Source organism: Sesamum indicum, linkage group LG2 (assembly GCF_026168435.1).
Source record: "Sesamum indicum cultivar Baizhima isolate 11 linkage group LG2, ASM2616843v1, whole genome shotgun sequence".
NCBI lineage: Eukaryota > Viridiplantae > Streptophyta > Magnoliopsida > Lamiales > Pedaliaceae > Sesamum > Sesamum indicum.
The window spans coordinates 226,676-253,460 of NC_142658.1; the positions used below are offsets into that span (position 1 = coordinate 226,676).

The 26,785-nt window shown below is 37.4% G+C and overlaps 4 protein-coding genes and 1 pseudogene across 5 annotated transcripts; 2 read left to right on the forward strand and 3 right to left on the reverse strand.

Annotated features, from left to right (window-relative positions):
- Positions 1 to 1,560: 1,560 nt before the first annotated feature.
- Positions 1,561 to 3,740, reverse strand: CEL3 (cellulase 3). The gene is made up of 5 exons (XM_011097065.3): positions 3,423 to 3,740; positions 2,754 to 3,257; positions 2,527 to 2,676; positions 2,152 to 2,427; positions 1,561 to 2,070 (listed from the first exon to the last, which is right to left on the reverse strand). Exons 1-5 carry the CDS (start codon positions 3,648 to 3,650, stop codon positions 1,744 to 1,746), a joined length of 1,485 nt encoding a protein of 494 aa, XP_011095367.2. The 5' UTR covers positions 3,651 to 3,740; the 3' UTR covers positions 1,561 to 1,743.
- A 2,110-nt stretch (positions 3,741 to 5,850) lies between these two features.
- On the forward strand, positions 5,851 to 7,774 carry LOC105177451 (mannan endo-1,4-beta-mannosidase 5-like; annotated as a pseudogene). Its single transcript, XR_016064073.1, has 5 exons — positions 5,851 to 6,172; positions 6,263 to 6,457; positions 6,562 to 6,684; positions 6,755 to 6,960; positions 7,036 to 7,774. The product of XR_016064073.1 is annotated as a mannan endo-1,4-beta-mannosidase 5-like (transcript).
- A 944-nt stretch (positions 7,775 to 8,718) lies between these two features.
- Positions 8,719 to 18,815, reverse strand: LOC105174851 (SCY1-like protein 2 A). The gene is made up of 14 exons (XM_011097075.3): positions 18,074 to 18,815; positions 17,145 to 17,249; positions 15,998 to 16,108; positions 15,365 to 15,547; positions 14,377 to 14,503; positions 14,093 to 14,154; positions 13,906 to 13,992; positions 13,452 to 13,538; positions 12,797 to 12,910; positions 11,938 to 12,066; positions 11,133 to 11,195; positions 10,344 to 10,505; positions 10,130 to 10,248; positions 8,719 to 10,003 (listed from the first exon to the last, which is right to left on the reverse strand). The coding sequence occupies exons 1-14, from the start codon at positions 18,578 to 18,580 to the stop codon at positions 9,055 to 9,057; spliced, it is 2,805 nt and encodes a 934-aa protein (XP_011095377.1). The 5' UTR covers positions 18,581 to 18,815; the 3' UTR covers positions 8,719 to 9,054.
- A 1,458-nt stretch (positions 18,816 to 20,273) lies between these two features.
- LOC105174859 (uncharacterized) lies at positions 20,274 to 22,118 on the forward strand. The gene has a single exon (XM_011097089.3). It carries the CDS (start codon positions 20,509 to 20,511, stop codon positions 21,955 to 21,957), a length of 1,449 nt encoding a protein of 482 aa, XP_011095391.1. The 5' UTR covers positions 20,274 to 20,508; the 3' UTR covers positions 21,958 to 22,118.
- A 935-nt stretch (positions 22,119 to 23,053) lies between these two features.
- On the reverse strand, positions 23,054 to 25,390 carry LOC105174867 (uncharacterized). Its single transcript, XM_011097101.3, has 2 exons — positions 24,451 to 25,390; positions 23,054 to 23,438 (listed from the first exon to the last, which is right to left on the reverse strand). The coding sequence occupies exons 1-2, from the start codon at positions 25,276 to 25,278 to the stop codon at positions 23,304 to 23,306; spliced, it is 963 nt and encodes a 320-aa protein (XP_011095403.1). The 5' UTR covers positions 25,279 to 25,390; the 3' UTR covers positions 23,054 to 23,303.
- Positions 25,391 to 26,785: the final 1,395 nt, after the last annotated feature.

Below are 26,785 nucleotides of genomic sequence, written 5' to 3' on the forward strand. Positions count from 1 at the left end.
GAGGTGATCGACGCGACTTTCCACAATCAATACGCCACCGTCCGAACGAATTACCATTTCGCACCACCACCGTTGGATTCCTCTCATCAAGGCGAGTCGAACGACACCTCTCCCAGCCATTTTCATCAACTGCTCGACGAGATCAGTTCTTTTAAAGTTTTACGACGCCGCCACCTTTGAACCGCCGTTAATACGCCGTCGTCCGAACGAATGACTATTGCACACCACCACCGTTGGATTCCTCTCATCAAGGCGAGTCGAATGACACCTCTCCCATCCATTTTCAACAACTCCTCGACGAGATCAGTTCTTTTAAAGTTTCGCGACGCCGCCACCTTTGACCTGCCGGATCACCGTCGCGGACCACCACCGTTGGACTCCCCTCGCCAAGGCGTTTTCAACGAGATCTCACCCATCAATTTTCATCAGATTTTTACGAGATCGGAGTCTTCGAACGCCGCCGTCCTCGCCGCCAGCACAGCAACAACCCTCCATTATGTTTGGTTTTGTTTTTAACTTATTTTTGGGTATTTTGTGGAGATAGAGAGAGAAAAATAAAGATAAATAAAAATAAGTTAGAGATAGTGTGTATGTTTGGATTTATTTTTGGAGATAATATAAAATAAGTATGTTATGTTTGATGTTGGGTAGTGGGGAAACAAAAAATACTGTTCATTGTCAAATCATGTCTCTTTTATATATATTTATATATATATATATGTATAAAAATATATATAATTTATTTAGTTGTGAGTGGATTAAAATAAATATTATTTCCTAATTATATATGTATGGAAATGAAAAAAAATAATTTATGTAAATACACTTTTAAAAATAATTAAATGCTCTCTAATAATGGATTAACAATATTTTTTGTTAGTTGTTCTATTCGAGGTGATAAATTTAAATACATTATTCAAATAATGTAATATATGAATTAATCGCGTAGAATAATTATATTATTTTATATTTTTTAAAATTTTTAATTATTCCAATGATGTAGAAAATATTACGTATAAAATATTAAGTGATTAAAATAAAATATATTTATATTTAAAAATCAAATACTTAGAAACAAGATGAAATATTTAGAAACAAGACAAAAACATGGCAAAACAAGCAATGACAAACATTGCTTCTGTTTTGGGCCATCTCTGAGATGGCCCAAAATCGAAAACAAACATAAGGCTCCCTTTTCCCTCTTTTTCCACATCTGCCATGTCATTTTTTTTTTTTAATTTGAAAAATTGCCAAATCATAAAAATATAAACCAATGAGGTTTCAGCCCTAATTTAAATGTCCACATAGGCTCCACGTGGAATTTTCCGACGGTTTGACTAATTTTCCGGCCAAAATAGGACTAAAATTGAGCAATTTAATTACATAGAGGACCAAAATCAAACCCTAGATAGATAAAGGACTAAAATGGGATGTGGCTATAGTTAGAGGACGAAAAATGCATTTAATCCATTTACTAAAATATATAGATGGAGGCCATGAAAAATAGAGTATATAAAAAACAAAAAAGAAAGAAAAAATTAAAATAGTAAAGAGTGAAAATGAGGAAAAGAAGAAATTTGCATTAACTGAAGGTGTTTGGTTTGCTTAATAAGCAGCATACACATTTAACTAATGCCCATTTTTGAGGCATATATATATATAAATATATTTACACTTGGAATCAAATTAAGAGTAGTACGTAGATAGATTATATATATAGCGGGTTGATGATGATGAATATCATTAGTTGATCCCAGCAAAGTATGCCAATGGTCCAACAATGGCGGCATTAATATATGTAGCGGGCTCAGAATGAGAGTAATCAGTGCGTTGGTCGGGGAAGAAATCGTTCTGGTTGGGACCTCCAACAATTGCGCCAGTTAAGATATTTTGGTTGGGGTTTGGTGTGTAGTAAAATGGTTGGAATCCAGCCTCACACCCCAAGGATTGTGGATGATCTTGGAGGGAGGGTAAAGAGGATCCCCTGTGGTGAATTCTCCTGGGGTAGTTGCTTCCGTATCCAACCATGTAAGACATCTTCATTGGATTATCTCCTAATATGTAGTCCACCTGCATCATCATCAAACTTCACATCTCAACTTGTTCATATTTAACCATGCATATATATCCTCCAATACTCAATACACATACTTGTCTTTTGGCCAGGATTCTCAATGTCTTTGAAGTGACCATAAGATTTCCACAATTGAAAGTATGCTTTGAGGTTGCCATATATTTGGAGTATGTAGTAAGCAAGAAAGTTATAGCTGTCACATACTCCAGATTGCTTGCACTCAGCTTATACATTAAACCACCTGCTGTGTATTGTGTAGTGGAGGATGGGGAATTAGGCAGTATTCTACACATGAAGTCCTCAGCCTGTTGTCTGAATGGCTCAAATGTCTGCTCTTTATCCACTAAGCTTCTCTGCAATTTAAGTAATTAAAAATATTTAGAATATTCATATATACATATTGTCTTAATTAATTTAAAAAAGTAAATAACAGAGATGGATTTATTCTGTACCCTTGCTAGGAGAACACGAGCACCAGCATATTTGTTATCCCAACTGAAAATGTCAGTTGCGTCATTTGCCCCTAATGATCTTATCAAATTCAGGTAATAAACCTCATTAGTTGCTCTGAAAAGCCATGCTGCTCCCCATAACAACTCATCCTACAAACCATATACCAACAAATTTCTTGAATCAGCTGATGATACAGAGATAATTGATTGATAATAATCAGATATACCGTGTAACCCGAATAGGAGCAATAAAATGGGCAGACAGCAGAACCAAGCGAGTCGCTGTAGGAGCCTCTGTACTGTATTGCAAATTGCATGACGGTCTTTGCAGTCCTCAATAGCAGTTTGGAGTAAGTGGGATCAAGTTTGCGGAAAACAATGGAAGCAGCAGCCAGCGCAGCTGCAGTTTCAGCAGCAACGTCCGACCCTGGATTGCTGGCCGACACCGAATACACACTTCTGGGAGTGTCCATATCTTCCGGCCTCTCCCAACACTTGTGGTCAGCATTTGGATCGCCCACGCCCACATAGAGCTTACCAGGTGTGGCCCGAGCACACTTGAGCAGGTAATCCGTGGCCCAACGGATGGCCTCCCTGTTGCTGGCCAATTGAGGCCCCATTTTCTTGCCATACTCGATGTAACCCCACGACAGCATTGTAGTTGTGAAGGCCATTGGGAAGTTGAACTTGACATTGTCTCCGGCATCGTAGTATCCTCCGCTTAAGTCCACCTGCACGCACAAATTAATAATAATATCATTAAACATTGGAATATATGTATTGAAAGTAGGCCCGCACGTAGTATTTGGATAATGGAATATTAATATGAATTGTTGCATGTGAGGTGCAGCACGTATATATGGATGGGGGTAATGAAGAAGATATAGACGACGTACACCGGCCAGCTGACCATCGAGAAGTCCAGAATTACCCCTCCAAGTGATGTGTTGGGAGGTGGGTGGAGGAAGCCTGCCGGACCTCTGGCCTTGGAAGAACAAAATGGATTTAGCGAGGGCATCTCGGTAATTTGGGTTCCCAAGAGCAATTGGGGAGTTAGAGAGGAATAATGTGAAAGAGAAGAAGAGTATGGGAAAGAGAAAATGAAGGGTAGAGGATGATGGCATTATAGTAGTTGAGGAGGAGGAGGAGGTTGATGATATCTGTCAACCTCCAAACAAGAAGCAGAGGCAGGCAGGGTGGCTTAATTAATTAGTTTGTGTGTGTGTTTATAAGAGACATGAGCATGGGGGGCTTTATATAGGAGTGGCGCCAGTGAATGCAACTGCGTCAATTTAGGCTTTATAAATCACAACTGCTAATTGTTTACTTCATCACCAGATTCTCTATCATCTAAAAGGGATGGATGGCTTCATTTGTTGACCAGTCTCCTGATTTGATAAATATTTTCTGGGTTTCTATTTTTCTCTCACTAAAACTTAATTTTATTATGCATTGACTGTAATTATGATTGTTATTAGTTAATAGGGAGATGGGCTGAGGATGTGTTGGGCGAAATGAAAAGAAAATATAGTGGCTGGAAGTCGAGGTGGTGCATGCGAAAAGGAAAAGGAGGAGGTGGAGGGACAGCCGGTGGGGGTCCCTTATGGCTTTAGGCGCATGAATTAGTAGATGTTATGGTACACAGACAACTGAAAAACCGGAATATAACGCCCATTTGGATAAAATAAGAAAGAAAGGTGAAATGAAGGCGGGAATGGTGGTGAATCCCTCCCCATGGATCGCGCTAAGAGAGAGAATTAGTGGGATTGATTTGAAGTTTGATTTTTGACATCTCCTCCTTCTTGGGATTTTGTCTCACTTTTCTAATCTTAGTCTTTGTTTATATAAAGATGAGTAAGAGTGAGTATGGTATAGTAATAGCTCATCCTTTTTGCCTTAATTCAGTAGAGAAGCTCATGAGATGAAGCCCACTCAAAATTGTTTTATAAATGAAATATGGTTAATAACATTCAACATTGTATATACCCCAGATGCATCACATTGTTGGGTACACACACACTACCACTGTTTTAATTATTAAGACCCAAATCTCTACCTAAAACTATAAAGTCTCTACTTTGGGAAAAGGAAAAGAACTGAATCATTGAGACATGTGCCCTAATTTTACTAACTCCACAAAATATAAAGTTTAAAAAAAAAGACTTGGCAATATATATATATATATATATATATGTTGTGTGTGTGTTCCTTGTATAATTAATTACCTTTCTTTCTTTTCTTCCTTTAATTTAGGTAAGTAGGTCGGGTGATGGGTGAATTGTTTTTACTATAGTCGTGACTAGTGGTTCTAGTCAAATCAAGTTCATTTGGATAGAGATATATATAGTTTGTGTATGATGATGCATGAGTGGTATAAGTATTTGAAATTTGAATTTGGAGAGTCAAATATTCTAAAATTTATATATTTATTTTAGGATTATAAACATTATTATTGATTCTTTTTTATAATTGTTGTTACTGTTGTATATATGTATGTAAAATTGAAATGAAATAGAAATAAAAGAGCAAGTTGGTCTTCTTAGGATGATGGAGAAGAAAGGGTTGTAGGGCAAGTTAATGAAAATGAGTAATTAACGATGAAGCAAGTAAAGTGCAAGAATGTAGGCTTTTCAAGGATATGTAACTTCATTTTACGGAAAACCAACTACACATCACATCTAATCTATATATCAATTCAAGAAAGTCAGCAGAGAAGTTGTTGTTGTTGTAATTAATAATATTAATGGAGAGCGGCATAATTACATATACAAATACGAATATTAATGAATCACGTCTTTTCATGCATTTATACCATCAATATCATATATCCATCATCATTTCCACCACCTTTACTCAATCCCACCATTTCTATTGCTTCACACCGCAACTTCATTATTGGGCTTCCATTGTCCATTAAGGTTATTATTGGGCTACGCACACACACAATCCTCAAGCCCAATTACACTGCACACACAAATAAATAAATACATCATTTCAGATTACTAAAAACAACCCTCAACTTGCTTAAAACATCATCCATTCTATGTACCAACTCTTGCTCTCTTCTTTAACTACTCCCACGTTTCACCTTTCAACCAACTAACTTCCTCCCTTCCCTTCTCATTTCTTCTTCTTCTTCTCCTCTTCACTTTCCACATATTCAAACCCTAAAACAATAACACCATTTCCAATACTTGCACTCCACCGAAAACTCACTCATCTTTCTATATTTAGCATATTTCCTTATCTGATATTTCACTATAAATTGCAGCTTTGTATGCACCAACTCATCATCAATTCATAATTAATGGCTTTGGTGGTTTCGGCCATGTTTCTTGTGTTAATGATGTTGTTTGGAGCAGGTTGTCAGGGCACAAGGGTTCCCCTTCCCAGCAACTCAGCCTTTGTTAGAACAAGCGGGTCTCATTTTGTTCTCCACGCTTCTTCACCTTTTCTCTTCAATGGCTTCAATGCCTATTGGATGATGCACCTCGCTTCCGATCCCATCCAACGCTACAAAGTCTCTCATGTCTTCAGAGAAGCTTCTGCTGCTGGACTCACCGTTTGCAGGACTTGGGCATTCAGCGATGGCGGCGACCGCGCCCTATAAATTTCGCCCGGAACCTACGATGAAAGAGTCTTCCAAGTACGTGCCAACCTATATATACTACATAATAATTACTAATATTGACTTAGCGCACCAATTTTAACTATTTGAGATCATACGTTCATGCAGGGACTAGACTTTGTGGTTTCTGAAGCAAGCAAGTATGGTATTCGGTTGATATTGAGCTTCGTCAATAATTACAATGATTTTGGGGGTAGACAGCAGTACGTCCAATGGGCTAGAAATGCAGGAGTTCAAATCAACACCGAAGACGATTTTTATACACATCCTGTGCTCAAAGATTATTACAAGAACCACATCAGGGTGTGTGTGTGTGTGTATATTGATTCTATGGCATGCACGCAGATTGCAAATTATCATTAATATTATTTTTAATTAATTTGACGTTACGTACGTACGTTTTGCAGAAAGTTGTAACAAGATTCAACACCATTACTAGAATGGCGTACAAGGATGACCCGACGATCATGGCATGGGAACTCATAAATGAGCCCCGTTGCCAAATTGATTACTCTGGAAGAACCCTTAACGTCAGTAGTATATAATAAGTAATTTCTTTCATACATTCGAAGAATTAATGCATGTGATAAATGGGTGCAGGGGTGGGTGGAAGAAATGGCGGGATTCGTGAAGTGGTTGGACAAGAAACACTTGGTTGAGATAGGGATGGAAGGATTCTACGGAGACACAATGCCAGAAAGGATGCAATTAGTAAATCCAGGGTACCAAGTTGGAACTGATTTCATCACTAACAATCTTATCAAAGACATTGATTTTGCAACCATACACGCCTACCCTGATATTTGGTATATATACTTAATTGGTTTTTAATTTCAGAAATTAAAGAGTGAGCAGTTATAGTAATAAACATGTGGTTTCAGGTTATCGGGGAAAAGTGATGATGAACAAATGGGATTCATGGAGAGATGGATGTCCAGTCATTTGGAAGACGCCAAAACAATATTGAAGAAGCCATTAGTAATTGCTGAATTTGGAAAGTCGAGTAAAGACCCTGGATTCAGTTTGAATCAAAGAGAGGTGTACATGGAGAACGTGTACAGAGATATATACAGATTTGCAAGACGTGGAGGTGGTACCATGAGTGGAAGCCTGGTTTGGCAGCTTATGGCTCAAGGCATGGATGGATACCATGACGGCTATGAAATCATCTTATCCCAGACCCCATCCACTGCTCGGATCATCTCAAGGCAATCTCATGCCATGAATACATTGTCCCATTTGTTCACCAATAATCATCGTCTACATGCAACAAACATTAATGCAACCGCCGGGAAATCCACCACTACCACTACTCCATGAACAAATTATCACATCCATCCATCATTTATTCAAAATAAGACGGACGGATCATGGATAGGAACATGCATCAATGTCCATCAGACAGACTAGTACATAGTTGCGTACGTCACGTGTGGTCTGGTAGGGGGCCCATATATAGATATAGTTGTAGGGGTATATGAATTGTAGGAGAAGCAAAAAGCAAAGCAAACGTCACAGAATATTAAGTGCTATATTTATAATTGCTTGCACGAAGCAATTCATAACATGCATGGGATATGCAGAGGCAGTTTTCCCAGTTATACAATTCCCAACGTCCGCCCCCATACATGATATTCAGCAACCGCCGCTTTTCTTTCTTTTTTTTTTTTTTTCCCCGCTTTGCTTTGTTTCCTTATTCTTGAAAATGAATTACACTTTGAAATTAATTTTATATATAAGTAGGTAGGTAGGTAGCACTGTTAATTTTAATTATTGACATACGCTAATAAATAATAAATATTCCGTGTTCTGCAAGAATATATAATATTTCCCATATATATACACTCATATTTTACATCATCTATTTAAATTATTATATGATGCGTCTATATATGCTTCTAATTTTAATTCTACCTTTTTAAAATTAATTTCTAAATACTGCACATATATATATATATATAGAATCCTCATCAAGCTCATTTTCCTCAATATGATCTTAATCCACCTAATTAATCCACTTGGTAGGAGCGCGCGATAGGACACCTAAAAAGGAAATTCAAAGGTACCACCCAAAATCACACAAAGAAATACTTTTTATTCATTAGAGAGTAGAGTAGAGATAAATGCAAGTATATGAGGCGGGTAGTGCCAACTATATTTATCCCATTAAGAATTGATAGCTTTCTGGAGCAGAAGAGACCACAGGCATTGTGAATGAATAGAATAAAAGGTTAAGAAAAATCATGCATCGTCGCCCTTGTACTCTACAGCATTCAATTCGGAAGAGAAGCAATACATCATCATCTTGACCGCCCAAATTTTACCTGTTCAATACTCTTACAGATTACTATCTACTTGCCAACAATGGATGGATACTAGTAAAAAGCATTTGAATAGCTACGACTTTTAACATTATTAAGATGCAAATAGTAGAATACATTACTCCCAAAAACCACATCGAACAAATGTCTTATTTGAGGTTCATTCTGTGGGCTAACCCCACCATTTGAACTGACAAGGAAACATATATTTCACACTCGGTCGTGGCACTTCTCCTTCTCTGATTGGAACACAAAAATATCACCTCTATTTATTTTTTTCTCAGCTCCCGTTAATGGGTGCAGCCTGTTAAGAATACAAAGAATGCTCAAAAACAGATTTAAGAGAGAACAAAATATTTGCTAACAAGAAGTCTATACCGCATTATGCTACAAGCAAAATTACATCCTATGCAACAATGAACCTCACAATTTGGAGGACAATCTGTATCAAGCACTCAAATGGGCACTTTCTCCATCCACAGCAGATGAGGACATTAAAATGAGTATCCTACAGACGTCCATCTGTACCTTCAACACAAATTGTAGAGAAAAAACATGGAATAATAGTCTCCTCAGCAACTACAGCAAGTCCAGTATAGGGGTTTGCTGAGTTTGAGATTTCATGCGGCCAGAGTAGGATGGAGAACTAGGCCCAGTTTGCCCTTGACTTCCCCTCCCTCGTGCTCTAACTCTACCAACAGCATTTGTCGGAGGTGGAGCGAGCCTTGGTGCAGCATGCTCATTCTTGTTAGGAGCAAAGATGGACTCCAAATCTGCTGCCTTTTCGATGGAAGAACCAAGAGCTGAAGTGCCAAGATTTTGCTTCAAATACCCAAGAGAATTTTGTGAACTGAGTCCACCACTGCTACTACCAACATTTGGTAATGAACTGATTCCTTGATTCTGACTCATGGATTCACCAGTAGCTTGCATGCCAAAGGCCCACGATTCAGATTGAAAGCTCAAACCATTGGGGGAAGTTCCCATATTGATGTTCCCATTCTTTTTAGCTGATGATGCTGTGGTGCCATTGTTGAGAGAGGTTGAAACACTTGGGGCACCACTTCGCCGCGGTGGCCAGTTAGCAAAAGGATCGATATCATCTAAGCTTGACTCTGATGTGCCTTTGTTTCCATTTAGATTTTTGAAGTCACCAAATTGAGTTGCAACACCTGATGAAGACCGAGGGGGCCATTCAACATCAACTGCAGGACATGAGGAAGGTAATTGTTCAGTGGAGGCAACTGATGCTGTTGAGGACATGGAATATGTGGAGATGCCCTGAGCAGGCTGACTTGGTACTGCAGGTTGAGCGGCTGATATTGCAGCCAAAGACGGGGGGACCGTTGAAGCTGGCCTTGCAGGTATCCAGTCTTCATCCCATGATGAACTGCGCTTTGTAATCGATGGGGCTGCGGAAGCAGCTTTATTTATTTGTCCTAATGTGTATCCATCGGCTACTTGCAATGGTTTTACCTCAGGAATTCCGGATTCGGTCAAAGTTACTCCTCTTTTTTCTTCTATTTTCCTGAAAGAAGCAGGAAAGTCAAATTATATACACCAGCTACATGAACGTACAGATTAGCATGGTGAGTTGACATATGAAACAAGTGGTTACAGCACACGTGTAAAAATCAAAATATGGTAATCTCACCTTAACACATCCTTGATGAAAAGCATATACTTCGCAAACTGCTGAACATTTAATTGTTGGGTAATGAGAAGAGGTAAGAGTAGTGGAAGAACATGCTCCACTACAAATTCAATGCCAAACTGGTGAAAGAAAGAGAAGGGACCTCAGTAAGGTAAGAGTGTCTATGATTATCCAGAACTGTTTCATTACAACCAAGGGTGGTCAAATCACAAACCTGCTTCAAAATTGAATTTGCCACCCCAAGGGTACACATAAGAGTTGGAGCAGAATGATCAACAGCAGTACAGCGTTGGATTGTTTGCAAGATATCTAAAACAGCACTCTTATCTAGTATGTGAACCATCTCGCTAAAACATAAGAGAGCATTCACCCTAACCTGACAACAGGAAAAACAAAAGGAAACAAACGAATTGACTTTTAGAATGTCTAGTATAGAGAGAGAGCAAGCTAAAGATTGACCCATCAAGATAGCTTACTACAAAAGCAAGGACTAAAGATAAGGAATGGTGATATTGCTTCCTTGGAGAAAAGAACAACAAACTATATGTCAGTTTGATCTTACTTTGCAGCAACATATAATTCCAAAATCAACACAGGACTACCACAGTTTCATTTCTTCCTCCAGTCATGCTGTCATCATGATCATAAATAAATGGCTAAACAAATAGAGGAAATACAACAAATCTTAAGTGGTCTCAAGTAAGCTTGCATAAGAGAGTAGGAACATCTTTAACAAACTCTTGATTATAACTGCTTCTTTCGTTTGCTTATGGAAGACAGGTATTGACAATTGTACAAGCTCAGTGTAAACATTTGCAACATAAACTCTTACATGTTGCATTTTGCTGTGTTCCAAGCCTATTATAGATATATCTCAATTTATTTGGAAAAAGAATAAAAGTCAAAAAGTTATTATGTGTTCAACCATGTCTGGACTCCACGAGAAAATCCAATTCTCTATCTAACTGGTGGGTGGAATCTTACAACCAACAAGAACACATACCGCAGCAACAGTTGTTTTAAGTGCCAATCCATGAACTCGAGGCAGAACAATTTGCTTGACTAGCTGCAAGAGAGAAAAACAGAGAAAAGAAATGACCAAACAATTAACTTATCAAGGTTCAGCTAGTCTGATTCCCACGAAAAACCAATCTAATTGCAGACAATTTAGCCAAAAATTGCATATGAACAGCCATTTCTATCTGACAGCGAATTGGTTTCCAGTTCATGCAGTCAAATTAAATAAATTATCGAGATGATTAAATGCCTGGTTCCACAAAACCAATTCACCAAATAATTCATCATACACACAAGTGAACAGTGGTGTTAACTGTTATAATCAGTATATCATAGCGATCAGGTATTGAGACAAGAAGACGGTGTCCAAGATGGAATATAGTCCCAAGCAAGTCTTCAGGTTGACCCAAAGAACAGTGCACTTACCCTTCTAGAAGGGTGTTAATGAAAGCCATGGTCAAGAAACAATCACTCCTGAGATAATGTTGGATACTCAATTAAAGTGCAAAGGTGCAAATTCAGTATATGACCTTGCACAAACGAAAATGACTATACATACAACCTATATGATGCAAGTTTGTGTACCCAACTACCTGATTCAGAAAGCATCCCAGCTTAATACCTGGGGTACAGCACACTCAGGCATATTGTAAACTTCATCAACGACAGACACTTAATTTCATTCAAGTATCAGCTTATGGAGAATAACAAATGGCAAGGACAAAGGCTATATATCATGCTCTAATTAGCCCCAAAAAAAAGTCAACAGCCAGAATACAACTAACAATCACCTGTTTATCCAGTTGTCTAGCAAGCAGAATAGTCTGCTTGAGAACTTCCTCTTGCAAACGAGCATCAGTATCATCATAAGCTCGAACAAGAATGGGAAGAACATGCGAAATAAGGTGCTCCTGACTAGCCTGCCAAGTGAAAAAAGAAGCAAAGGTCCCACCCCAGCATGAGCTTCCAATTATGCAAAAAATACCATTTTCAAGAGTCAACGATAGAGGACAGCCAGTACTGCACCCCCCACCCCACCCTATTAGTTAGTTCTACAAGTGCATGCAGTGTGTGCAGGCACTAAAACAAAAGGCATCCACACACTTTTAAAAAAAATTATAAATGAATCCCAGCTTTTATTGTTTTGATACTTCTCATTATATTCCCTCAATATCATTTATTTACGAAGAATAGATTAATAGAATGACATTGTAGGCCTTCTGTTATTCATGTTATTATATTGATTGATACTGCTCTAATTTAATGCATAAGTTTGACTGTGCTCCTAGTCAAATGCAAATCTAATATGTACTAGATTAACTACTTAATGTTGAAGCATTATTTGTGTTTTGAAACGTCGAACGTGTTCATGATTTTGATTTTTAAGTAGTATTACTTAAATCTTTTTCCAGTTAGCAAATGCAACTGACATTGTTCGACAGAAATATAATAATTTCAATCTCAATAAGAACAGTCATTTTTCCGATAGCATCACAACTCTATAAAGAATAGTGGAAATGAAGCCGTAAGTCATGAACATGCTGAGAAACTAAACAATTCACTTAACCACATATGAATTTAGCAAAAGGAGAAAGCATTGCACAGCATTCATGCATACAAAGGACAGCGTAGAACAGAAAATTCAATTACCTTGTTGATTATAAGCTCTGCATGCTTCACAAGTAGCAATAATGTCTCACCTGCAGCCGAATTCAAGACAGGAACAAGAGCTGGCAGGGTTGATAGCTCAAAATCACTTTTGTCCTGAAGCAAAATTTTAAGGCCATGTTTACTAAGAATCATGGAATTAGCCAATATTATAATCTTTTTGTAATTAATAGTTGTATAAACCAGCAAAGAGGGGGCCACCGAATTTTTAATCCAGTGGTCCGGATTCTAATCGGCGCCAAATATGCTAGTAAACAGCCTATTGGGCTGGATTAAACAACATATTCCACCTAATAAGGCCTAAACAAGGCGTAAAGGCATAAGCCTGTGATCTCAAGCTTGATAGTAGTCTAGGAAATCATTTAAATGAGACATAACTAAGCATATTAGAAACAGTGCATGGTTTAATAGATACTTTCATCTTGTTATTTCTAACCTAACACCATCTGAAAATGCCACGAGTACCAAGAACGAAATGGATATAGCTCCACTGTAAACACATGTGAATATGCTTAAACATAAAAGCCAGGTAGCCCATCATGTGGGGCATACAAATACAAAAATCAACTTTCATATCAACGTTAGATATAATCATACCAAAGCGGTTTTGGAATGCAACAATCAACTAATATAGTACCTGGGATTCTGCTATTGTCAGAACCATAGGCAGAATGATAGGTTGCATTACCAAATTTCGGAGCTCTGCACAAAGTGGGGGAAGAACCTGTATGCAGATATTAATCGCACAGTTCAGTTTACCAAACCCTTTCAAAGGCAATGATAAATACAATCAGAAAAAATTCATAGATACATTCATTAAACCCTCACTCCATCCTAACCAAATTATGGGAAGAAGGCAGAGGCTGTTTAAGAAAACATCTAGGGGTATTTTAAGAAGGGTAATGATAGATAGTTATAACCCTAATAACAAGGTCAAAAGCTAGATTAGAAAGATCATATGTTCGAAATGAATTTTAGTCTCTTTCCCTTTCCCCTATACAATTACCAAGTAGCATTAACAACTATACTGACAATAAAATGATAATACTCATATTTGAATAGCATTAATGGTGCAGGAAAAGAATTCAGACCTTAAACCGCAAAACACGGGGATCAAAATCTTTCCACATGTCCGATAATGCTTTTAGAAATTCAGATTTTTGCATGTTATCTCTCTCCTGGAAGCAATCAGGTATAATCAGATTTCATACTCACAACCTGTACCATGTTTCTTGCTAAAGAAGCATGCTAAAACTGAAGTAAACGATAAAATCATACAAGCATGTGATCCAGAAAGCGAAGAGCACGCAACCTAGTATCCTCTCGGAAAAAAGATGAACCTGAAAATGTGGAATAGATACTTGGTAAAAGATAATTAAAAATTAAACAAATTCTTAGTTGCCAACTGAAGACACTTTGCATGAGTGAAACAATTCATTTAGAGATAAGAGTAGAGAACTATAACCAAAAGCCAATGAAACAAATTGTCAGTATAAGAAAAAATTAAACTATTCATTTAGAGATAGAGTAAAGAACAATAACCAAAAGCCACCAATTGTAACCTGTAAAATCAATTGCTGTTTGTCTCAGAGCTTCATTTGCAGACAACATTCTCTGTAAATCTGGTATTAGCTCCCTTGGAATGGCAGAAAATGCCTCATTGGTTAGGTAAGTCAGACTGTTCATATACTGCAAAAATATGGTTGCAGAAGAACAATTAATCTCTACATAAGGACATGAATATGAAATTCTAGTCTGTAAAGAATGAAATGATGACAGTTATTTCAGGACATATATGCTGCTTTCATCTTAATTTGTTCCTCCACTTCGTTATTTTTGTTTGTTTGTGAACTTCTTCCAGTTCCATTATTCCATAAAAAATCACTAGAGTTTTTAGCTTCTTATTATTCCGTCATTCCTTAAACTATATTAATTTTAGACTCTAACTGAAAATTTGTTATCCCATTAAGCTCCTGAAGCAGTGGGAAACTTCTTAAAAACCATGTGCAAGCGGGAAAATAAGAAAAAAAAGGTATATTTGATTATACTTCACTCTAACAGCAGCATCAAATTTGTAGGAATACAGGGCCAAATGGCATCTTACCTATCAACAGGACTTGATTTACAATGATCTCACATTTTCAATTTTATACATTCATAATTTCTCTCCCAAACTTTGTTGAAGTACATGCAGATCTTGGCCTATCTGCCTTCGACCACCAGCCATTGAGTATTTTGCATCTTTTCTATCAAGTTCTTGTGACAGATCACTTCAATATCCACTAAATCAAACTCATACATGCACCTAAAATATACCTCTATTTATGAGTAACAAATGCAAAGCAATATGGCTTTGCCATTTCCAGACCATAAGAACTAAAATACATAAAATTATAATCTATAGGGTTCATAAAGCACATGATACTGAAAGCATACAATTTAAAGAACAGATCTAAAGCAAGTGCAGCTTCCACATATCAGTGTGCAACAGAATGATTCAGTAACACAACATGCGAAAGTTAAGGGAAACAAAACAATATATATATATACCATCTTCACATTGTTGTGACAATCAAATAAAGGCTTCCGAGCTATCAAGTGGTAGGCAAGGCATGCCAAGCTGAAAACATCGGAGGCAGGCCCAACCGAAGACGTTTTACTTCGTACCAACTCGGGAGCAGTGTAGTTTATTGATGGCTGCAAGGGCAGGATAGAATCTTCTACATCGTATTCCTATTAAACAAAAGCAGGTTAGAGTTTCATTCAAGTTGCATCAAACCAGATCTTTCTCAGAAATAAAAATTGAACAACCAACTAAGTAGTGGGATACTGTCAATTTCCCGCGAGCAATCTGGAAGAAGTCCCTATTAATATACTGGCTCCTTTTCTCAAGTCACATAAGGATATTAGCTTAACTCTCCATCACATTGACCTATTACTTCCATCAAGTCCATCACATATATGTATGCTTATTTCCATGAACAGCATCTAGTTCTTTTTCATTCTTTCATAAGGAGCAGCATTAGTTATAAAGTGGGTGCAACGTTAAACTAACTGAGAGGAGCAAAGGTGGGTGGAATATCTCTAGAGAGAAAATGCACAAGATATTACAGAAAAGGAATTTCTAGAAGAGTGAAGAAACATGCATGCATATTGACCAAGTTCAACAAATCCATTACTCACAGCATAGTGGAAAGCCTGCATGCTGGCAGAATCGTTGGAAGATTGATCTGTTGAAATTGCAAAACCAAAACCACTGAGCTTCCAAGCTCCATTGGAAGTAATGAGGACACTCTGCGATGGAAAAAATGGCAATCAGTTCAGTTACAAAATAAGATGTGTCCTCCAAGACAAATTGTCAGCAATGGCTACGTCAACAGGGACCAAGTAAGCCTAATTATTTTTACTCACTATTTCAGAAAAATATTATGAATAGCTTATTTTTCCCTGATAATATTCAATTTGCAGCAAGGATATTTTCTCATTCGATTTGAGAATACCAAGTATGACACAAGTCAAAGTTCCTGTTCAGGGTCTGAGACTTCACTGCAATCAAATGGACAGAAAAACAGGGAAAACACATTGAATGGCAGAAACAGAAGACAAGAATGATGCAAAACATTTTAGTACATTTGTATAGGAAGCCTGACCATGAGAGGCCTGGATTAAGTGACACAATCCCATTCCAGCTTCCCCATAATAGGAATAAATAAAGAGAAGAGACAAGAACAAAAAGCAGCGTGGACATGCTTATATTTCCATGCAACGAGTTGAGATTAGAGGGAGCAAGAAACTGCAGCAAAAACCAAACATAAAATGTAATATGGATTATTCTAGTATAAATGAGACCATAAATGGAACATGATTAAGTGGGAAAAGAAGTACCAAAGAAGGCAATTGGAAAGGAGACCTCTAACACCCCCTCTACCAAGTAGAGGTATTCAAATTCTGAAAACTTTAGACCAATTAAAACAATGGCATCACAGTACCACCTCCTACAACGTTTAAAGTCACAATAATTACATTCTTTCTATCAAATCAGGGACTCAGGAAATTAACTCCACAAAGTCCCCCCTCTTCCCACAACAGATAAATGCCAATAATGCATACAAGTGGTCCTCAGATCATTTTCTTCCTCCATAAAACTATTAAAAAGAAAATCAAAGTGAACATTGTAAAGATACCTCTCTAAGTAAATCATAACTTATATTTTCTCTCAAACTAGAAAAGCTAATGCAGAGAACAATAGGAATTACGAAAAGAGAATGAATAACGAAATAAGCTGCATGAAAACTATTCAAATTAAAGTCTCTAGGAAAAGAATCATAACCTCTGGTGCTATGGCCCTGTGGATAAGGCGTGCATTATTATGAAGGAAGTCCAACGTCTCTGCAATTTGGAGCAGACCATGCTTAACCTCCAATAATCCCATATCCTGAAGCAGAACGTAATCAATCATTGATCCTTTTGGTGGAACACGTGAACAGCTGAAGATTTAATGTATATAGTTCCCAACTCAAACAAAGTTAAGATTTGGCACATCAAGCACCAAGAAGAATATTGGTACTTTTGATCCCAAAATCAAAACAAGCAATCCAAACAGGACAAATACAAGGCCATTCATTGTTTCTAAGCTGATGATGCTTGTGTAACATTTTCCAAATTCTTCTACACGCTCAGGGCCAAGGACATAATTTCTCACGTGGTGGTAGCAGGGATGACTTTACTTGTGTCTATATTTGCAACTTTATATCTTAGAGCCACGTGGAGACATACACATTTTTAATAAGTGAAGGAGACTATAAATGACTGGTTGACAATTGATAGAAGTTCAAACAAAGGAACTTTGAGAAATAAATTCATAACTCTTGAAATAGTTGACCAAAAAGTCCCGGTAGTAGCCGCGATAAAAAAATTATGGTTCTTAAATTTCGCTGTAGCTTTAGCCTGTATTCTTCCTTCAAATAGTAATGAACAAATCCCAATATCCTATCTTCGTTTTCACGAATAAAACAAAATTTTAGAAGGCAAATCTCAATCGTCTTCCCTCGTCTGCATTGGAGTTCCTTCTCCAGAATTGTTAACTCATTGGCATCAAGTTAAGTGCATAAATCCAAAATTCATTTATTTATTTCTGCCTAGCTCCAAAAATTCATAAGATTAGTCCAAATTTAAGAAAAAACTAATTGGAACACAACACCATTCACTGACTAAACCTTGCAATTACAAAAACCTAAAATTGAGATTGGAAGCCCATACCATTCCTTTGAGCTCCTTAGGGACCTTGGAAATATTCTCCACATTCCCAAGTGTATTTGCCACCGATGCAAACAGCGGCTCGGTGACCATAGCCATGGCATTCTTACTCTCATCCAGCGCCTGGACCACGTGAACCACCCCAGGGTGCCTCAGGCGGACGAGTCGAGCCGCATCTGCCCGAATCACATCCAAAAACGCATCTTCGGCGGCTTTGGAGAGACCAGCCCTCTGCCGGGCCTCCGACAGTGCCTTCTTATCCAACACCCAAACGCAGACGATAGGGTAGACAGCAGGCACGTGGGTGTCACGAGACTTAGCTGAGTACAATTTCCAGGCGAGGCCAGGGCCTGCGGAGGCGATCTGATCGATAAGTTCGTAATCCTGCATGGCTCTAGGTAGACCGGTTACTTCTTGGACGGTAGTTTGTACAGTCTTCTCGATGACAGCGGAGGCCTTGGCGGAGGCCTTGGCTAAGGCCTGTGTTAAGGTTTTCATATTGAGGGACATGATTGGGGATGAATTGGGAAATTGGTGGTGTGTCGGTGGGTGGGAGGGAGGGGGAGGAGAAGTGGTGGGTGGCGGTGGCGGTGGCGGTGGCGGTGGCGGAGGGAGAGATTGGAAATTTGAGACGATCGGAGTCCAGATCCCACCCCAATACTTTCTCTCTCTAGCTGTTGATGTTGAGGAAAAGACTCGACCTGTATTTCATTTTTCTATTCTGTCTCTCTGTCGTGTCGAAAATGCCACGTCGGAAAGTTGTAGGAAACTTCTGTTTCTAGTTCTAATACTAATAATAATTCCGATAAAAAACAATTAAAATCCTAATACTAATATTAACAATAATAATACATTTTGATTTTGGTTTTACTTCACTTACCGCATGCTGTGGTACATATGTTGCTGCCCCTTATCTATTGTTATTACTAAATTCCCCCCCTCCCCCACGGGCCCCACCTATTTATTTAGTACCCCTTTTCCAAGTTTGGTAATTACATGCCGATGTCTTGTAGTTTTGAATATTTTTGAAGTTTTACTATTATCTAATACATACTATTTAAAATTTATTGAATTTGATAATATTAATAAAAAAATTAATTGAAAATTGATATATAATTTTAATTGATTTATTGTAAGTCAAATAAATTTTTTCCAACAAAACTATCTTTACAACGTAAAAATATACATCAGATGCATTAACTTTTGAAAATATATAGGAGTAATTTGCTCATAAAAAAAATCTTTTTTATGCAATAAATTAATAATAAGTCAATAAAAAATAAATATTAATTTTTATCCTTTTTTTTGTTGATATCAACAAATTTTTAAATTTTAACTAATGGAGGGACTTATTTGTTCGACATAAGCAAACATCAAAAGTATTAGATGTAATTTTTCAAATCACAAGGAATCTATGTGTAATTATATTAAATCTTAATTATCCCTTACTTATTTGCACGATGACATTATATTTATAAAAAAAAAGAAAAATACTCAAATTATGTTTGATTGAATCAAAAGATGTAAAGCACATGTAATAAATCACCTTTATTGAAATATAGAGCAGTCATGTTACCTAAACTTGATTCATTTGTTACTTCCTCTTAATTAGCAAATAACCTTTTTGTTTGGTATAGTTATAGTTATGATAATTCAAATTTTTACTCTCATACATATAAATAGTAAAAGTTTCATGTTAATTGTTAGGTTAAGACTTGAGAACATCATGTCATGGATGCTCTCTGATTCCAGCCAGGTTCAGAGAACATATATATACGATTGCAGCCCCTGCTTCTCTCTCATGCATACTTGTGAGCTGAGACACACACACACGCAGAGAGAGCATTGAGAGCTGCAAATATATTTATGGATACACTGGACAAGAAGCCATTATCCTGGGAAATGAAGCCTGGGGTTTTCTTTTCGATCATGTTACTAGTGTGTGAGAGTCAATCATCGCGGCGGGATCTGTAGTTGACCTTGCTGTCTATCCACCATAAACGACTTGACCACCCAGAAATATTAATATGGACAGCCTTGTTTTTAGTTCAAACTTCAACTTGGCATAAAGCTTCTCTCTTCTCGGTCAAGATTTTGATCTCCAGTCCACCTATTCAGCCCGCCCTGTCCATATGCATGGATGGATTGCTTGCTCCATACCATTACTGCAAATTCTACCACCTACAAATATCATTCTCTTGTTAACAAGATTGCGTGTTTTTCCTGTCTGTCTACCCATTCATTACCTAGCTAATTTGTTTGTTCTTTACATCATCGATCACACCATCACTTTTAGCTCATAAAACCACATTAATGAATGTAATGGGACCCAGTTCCAAAATCCGATTGTGTGTGTCTATATAAATATATATACATATTGCAGCAAGCTTACCACACCATTCCACCCTCTAGCTAAATTCATTCCAACCCTCGTCAATATGCACTTCCCAACTCTTCTTCCCTCAGCTCTCTTCCTAGCATTCATCATCCCTATCTTCTGCCCTTTTTCATGCCTTAGACTCTCAGCAGCATGCCATGTCGACGATGAAACTGGGCTATTGGGTTTCAAGTCGGGTATCAGGGCCGATCCATCTGGCATGCTTGCCTCATGGAAGAAGGGCACAGAGTGTTGCAAATGGTTGGGCGTCACATGCCTAAGCGGCGACCGGGTCACTGCTTTGAGTCTTGCCGGGCAACCCAACAATCTCACCTCCAGTTTAACGGGTACAATCTCGCCTTCTCTATCCAAGCTCAAGTACTTGGATGGCCTATATCTCCAGGATCTCAAAAATTTGGGAGGCCCTTTCCCAGATTCTCTTTTCACTCTCCCAAAACTCTTGTTTGTTTATATTGAAAACAATAAGTTGTCTGGTCCAATACCCACAAACATTGGCAATCTCATCGAACTAGAGGCACTAAGTCTGCAAGGGAACCAATTCTCTGGGCCGATACCAAGTTCAATCGCTGATTTGACTCAACTGACTCAGCTCAAACTCGGCGGAAACCTTCTCACCGGCACCATCCCCCTTGGCATTCAGCGCCTCAGGAACCTCACCCTGCTGCATTTGGAGCGCAATCAATTGTCTGGGCCAATACCAGATCTGTTTTCGGGCTTATCTAACCTCAGATCCATTACGCTTTCTGACAATAACTTCACAGGAACAATTCCAGGGAGCATCTCAGCACTAGCGCCAAAACTGGCCTATCTGGAGCTGGCCCATAACTCCCTGACTGGGAAAATCCCTGATTTTCTGGGGAAATTCCATGCCCTCGACACATTGGATCTGTCGTGGAACCATTTCTCAGGAACGCTTCCAAAAAGTTTTGCCAATCTCACCAAGATCTTTAATCTTAACCTGTCTCATAATAAGCTAGTGGATCCGTTTCCAGAACTGCATGTGAGAGGTATCGAATCCTTGGATTTATCCTACAATCAGTTCCATTTAGGGAGAATTCCTGAGTGGGTTACCACATCTCCAATTATATACTCTTTGAAGTTAGCCAGATGTGGAATCAAGATGAAATTGGAGGAGTGGAAGCCTGCAGAGACGTACTTCTATGATTACATTGATCTGTCGGAGAATCAAATAACGGGAAGCCCAGTAAAGTTGTTGAACAGAACAGATTATTTGGTGGGATTCTATGCTTCTGGCAACAAGTTGAAATTCAATCTGGAGAGTATAAGATTTGTGAAGAGTTTGAAGCACTTGGATTTATCGCGCAATTTGGTTTATGGGAAGGTGCCAAAGGCGATTTCCGGTCTGTCGGAGTTGAATGTGAGTTACAACCACTTGTGTGGTCAATTGCCGTCGACAAAGTTTCCGGCCAGCACATTTGCTGGGAATGATTGTCTCTGTGGGTCTCCATTACCAAAATGCAAAGCTTAATCATGATGATCATCCGCTTACAATTGCGAAAATCTGACTTGGGTTATTACTAAAATTCCGTTTCCTAATATATGTTTGTTTCCAGGAAACTCTTATAATATTGACGCCATATATGTTTATGATCGAATGAAAAGCAATTTCCATTAAAATAGAAATAAAAAGTATGTATGTGAATCTAAAAATTCATTGTTAGAAGTTTGTTTATGCAAAAATTGAATTCAGCAGTGAAGGGGAGGACAAACATATACTGGGAAAGAAAATAAATCTATGTAGTTATAAATTTAAGAACGACCAAATAATGCAATACGTGGATGGTGCATACATATAAAAAGAAAAAAATAAAATGGAGTAATTATAAAACTGGGGAAATCACTACTAGTGGGGATGGACCCGGAACCGGAAAACATCTAATTGTACCATACCAAAGAAAAGTCGTAGATAAAACTGAGCTGACGCCATCTATTTCCTCATCACCGTTACATAATCTGTTCATTTTCCCCAATTCTTGAAAACTGAGGGGCTTTCAGACTCAGTAGATCAATACATAAAGCTACAATTTCTTTTTGTATCTCGTTGTTTGTTTCTCTGTCTTGAATTCGGCCCACTTCCTTTAATCTAAATTTCTTGCATTTATATGTTTCAAGATTTTTCAATTGGGTAACACTCACCATGAGTGTTGATGTCAATAGCTGTTTTTGCCTACTCTTCCTCTAAATGTATCTTATTCAAGAAAGAAAAACACACCCCAACTTCTGTGATAGTCCTTTTGGAGGGATACATGTTGCCGGCTTGCACTGATTTAGCCTACTCTTTCTTTCGGCTTGAGTAGTTTAGGCTAACTTGCCTTGCAAATTGCATACATGTTGCTATAATGCTTTGATTTGTTCAAGCTTCCGTCACAAGTGATCTTCTTTTTAAGCCTCGTAAAACAATGAATCAGCCACCAGTATGATGAGGGTGATTGATTTATATTTTTGGGGGTATATACGATCAGCTTGTCTGTCATCTAACTAGTCCGCGTCCAAAAAGTCATACCAGTAAGGATGAATCAGTGCATGAAGAAATTTTCAAGATAAAATTCGTAGATAGCAGAAGATACATTCAATGACAAATAGGCATTCCAAGGAGCATATATGACTTCTGGATACATAGCCAAAGAAAGAAAAAGCTTTTAATGTTGAAGGCAAAAGGAAACTAATACACACAGATACACTAAAATACAGAAGCCTACACACTTTCTTAAACTTGATAAGAACACCCTGTCTCGTGCTCTATGTATAACGATACACAGTGTGTCTTAAACTTGGCAAGAACGCCCATGTTCCATGTATAAATAATTGCTCCCCTTATCTTAGACTCATTGCAGGCCATGTGGTGTTTGTGCCAACAGCAGGCAGTGAAGGCCGAATCATGGGAACCCGTTTCACAACGGAGAAAGCTTCATTCAGACGAGCAGCACGGCTCATGACCTGAGATATCTTCTGCAAAATTGAATACATAAATCAAAACATACTGCAAAAAGGTTTATATATTCTTCATCTCCACAAGGAAGGAATATGATCCTGTTTCTTTATATTTACAACGAAATGGATGGTCATCTGTTATGTTAAACTTTTGTTCAGATGTCAAAATCAAATTAAGACTGGGATCTGCAGACCTTAATAACACTAAACATATACGCCATACATTTGAATGCTGAGTCCAGAAAATCAGATGGACAACAATGACATCATAAATGCCACCAACTACCATATCTGTTAAATAAATAGCTAAGAACTCTTTCCGAGTGTGTTTTCTTCCACACAGGAAATGTATCTCATCCAGAAGTGCAAACGCATACGTGGAACCAATTGAGCAAGTACAAGATCACCTCGACTGCCAAATATTAATACCTTTGAAGCTTAAAGTAAAGCCACACTGATGTATATGGTCTCCTGGCGTGTTGTTACTATGGACACTATAGGCTAAAATCTACCAGCAAACCGATGGTTTATCGGTATATGATCAACTAGGAAGAGTCAGACATCTCTCTAAACACCCTCACCCCCTGGAACTCAAATGACAAATCACTTTACTGGTCTTCATGCTGCATAGGGATAATGTCTCAAGTTCTAATATCAACATGCATAATTCAGCAACAAAAAAATCCGAAAGCTAGATCCTAATAATCAGGAGAGGGATGTTCTCAAGAAAGACCATTTCCAATCACTCCAATGGAATATACAGTACAAGCAATCATATTTCTGAAAAAAGGAAGAAAAGAAGAGAGACAGATTATAACCTCAGGTATCGGTTCCTCCATCAGGTCGATATCAGATTGTTATCTTCTCAGATTCAAAACAACTATACGATTTCTCATATTAAAAGGCATTGGCATTCACGTGAAAGTTGCAGATAAGTCTGATCTTAATACCATACATGCACACTCTCAAAATAGTTGCAGAACAAAGTCCATGATGCATAACCAAATATAATCCATACAAGACCACTGACCTTATCATCAACAGTGACCTTAATCTCCAAGCCCCTAGTCTTTTTCTTCATCTTATGCAACCTGCGGCCCAAGATGACAAACCCCATGATAGCAGCTGCCACGGAGACAGTCCACGCAGGACTCATTCTAAACAGACAGTACTTTAGGAATTGCATTGGCATCTTCCACCACACCACGCTCCTCTTTTCAAGCTCACCACTTTTCTTGTTTCCAGTGTCATCTGTAACTTTGCCCCCACTTACAATCTTATCAATTTCATTCTTGTCTTCACCCGAAACCTCCGACTCACCTTGCAAATTCACGTTACCTTGGACACCCACTTGGAAATTCTCGGAAACGTCAGTAAGTTTAGCAGAGCCCACCTGAATTCCACTGGATTCCATACAAACTTCACCCATGTCCTCCTGCTTGTCACCTTTATCCTCAAGTATTTCCTCAATTCCATGAAAAATCAATTGCTTTTTCTCGTTTTGAGAAAAACCAATTTGATCTATGGCGTCCAATTCGATCAATTTGCGGTCTTCGGAAGGTTCACTGCTGGAATCGGACCAAAACCCACCACCAGAATCCTTTTGAAGGTAGAGAGTGGGATTGTCCTCCAAGCCGGGATCAACCCAACTAGGATTATCGGACCCAGCCGATACATCATCATCGAAATCCTCCCCAAAACGATTCTGAGAATCTAAGGAGAAATAATTGGCGTGAATTAAGCCTCCAGAATGAATTTCATCAAAGGAGTTATTGGGGAGGGGGGTGGAGTCAGAAGCGGAGTTGGGTTGGAGGAGCTCCCAATCGTGAAAATCATTTGTAGCGGGTACAGTATCCATCGAAGAGATTAATCAGAAGCAGATGGAAGAAAAAGTGAGAAGGGGAAGGGAAGGGGGAGGAGGAATGAGGAGAAATGATAGAAAGGGACAAATCCAAATCCAAATCCAAAAGGGGCTTCATATGATATTAATAATAATAATAATAAATCATAACTCCCCATAACAATAATTTTTTTTTTCTTTCTCTATGTTTTCGTGTGAGTAATAATAAATAAGGTTGTGGTAGATTAGATTGGTAATAACTAGGATTGATTAGGTGTATTTAGTGGGCGTCGCCCCTCTTTTTATGTGTATAAATAAATCCCTCAACTTTTTTTTTTATATTCATTGAAATTAAAATTATAATTATTAATTTGAAGAAAATAATCCTTAGAATAATAATAGATCGACCAGAAAGCGATTAAAAATAAGGGATTATTATACCTTATTTTCTTAAAGTTGAGTGTAGTTACACAAAAATATCCTGCAAATTATAAGATTATATTTAGTATTCTTAATGTTAGTTTTGGTTCAACAAATAAATTTATTTATTAGTCATAATTCATGAAATTCGATGATACTTGCCAAAAAGAAAGTGAATGAAAAATCATATTTATTCTCAATTGACTTACTACTAACTTATTACAAGTTTAATAAAAAATTTCTGATCAAACTACCCTCAATTGTCATAGAGGTTTGGTCATGCAACAAAAACCTGTACGGCCTAGCTTTGCACAAGCTAGTCAGCCTTCTCCCTCTCACACTCGGCCCTCGTGTATAAAGTACGAAAGTAGGCACGAAAACAATGCACAAGTATACAAGAAGTGCAAAATCCACACAATTAAGAAACACTGTAATTTACAGTTGAAGCCAACTTTATATTAATATATATCTTCTCACGTGTATTAGTGTAAATATATAAGGATAATTTGATGTAAAATGATCAGCAGCAAATAAATTGTGGATAAACATTAATTTTTATTTATTTATTTACTAATATTAATAAATTTAATATAATTTCTTAAACTATAAAAAATTTATATATAATTATACCTAATCATACAAAAGAACAATATAATCATCCCGAAAAACAATAACAATAGAAACCATGAAAATGCAGTTGAAACAAAGAAGAAGTGTTTGTAAGGTGAACACGAGTATAAATTATTTGATAAATTACAACGAATTTTGTAGGTTTGTCATAATTATAATACATTCTTATTGTTTGAAAAATTACTAGTGCTTTTATGATGTTTAATCAAATTATGTAATTATTGAATTGAAGTATAAAATTATCAACTTTGTCCTTATTATATTTTTTTATTTTTTTTAAAATAAAAAAATTTAAAGGAATTATCTACTTAATTCATAAAAAAGATAAAAAATTTAAAAATAAATAAAATTATAATTTTTAATCTACATTATCATCTCGATCAATTTACTACAAAAAATAAATAAATAAATTAGACTAATTATTAAAATTAAAAGAATATTAATAATATAAAGAAGTATTTATAATTATATCAAA

Excerpts from the sequence above, each read along its gene's own strand:
- CEL3 (XM_011097065.3), bottom strand. The coding sequence starts at position 3,650 with ATGCCATCATCCTCTACCCTTCATTTTCTCTTTCCCATACTCTTCTTC. Across the intron at positions 3,258-3,422 it reads TCGATGGTCAGCTGGCCGGT|GTGGACTTAAGCGGAGGATA; the intron begins GTACGTCGTCTA and ends TTGTGCGTGCAG. Across the intron at positions 2,677-2,753 it reads GCTCCTATTCGGGTTACACG|GATGAGTTGTTATGGGGAGC; the intron begins GTATATCTGATT and ends TATGGTTTGTAG.
- LOC105174851 (XM_011097075.3), bottom strand. The coding sequence starts at position 18,580 with ATGTCCCTCAATATGAAAACCTTAACACAGGCCTTAGCCAAGGCCTCC. Across the intron at positions 15,548-15,997 it reads TGCAGGCTTTCCACTATGCT|GAATACGATGTAGAAGATTC; the intron begins GTGAGTAATGGA and ends TTTGTTTAATAG. Across the intron at positions 10,249-10,343 it reads CAAATTCAATTTTGAAGCAG|TTTGGCATTGAATTTGTAGT; the intron begins GTTTGTGATTTG and ends TTCTTTCACCAG.
- LOC105174859 (XM_011097089.3), top strand. The coding sequence starts at position 20,509 with ATGCACTTCCCAACTCTTCTTCCCTCAGCTCTCTTCCTAGCATTCATC.
- LOC105174867 (XM_011097101.3), bottom strand. The coding sequence starts at position 25,278 with ATGGATACTGTACCCGCTACAAATGATTTTCACGATTGGGAGCTCCTC. Across the intron at positions 23,439-24,450 it reads AGGTCACTGTTGATGATAAG|AAGATATCTCAGGTCATGAG; the intron begins GTCAGTGGTCTT and ends TCAATTTTGCAG.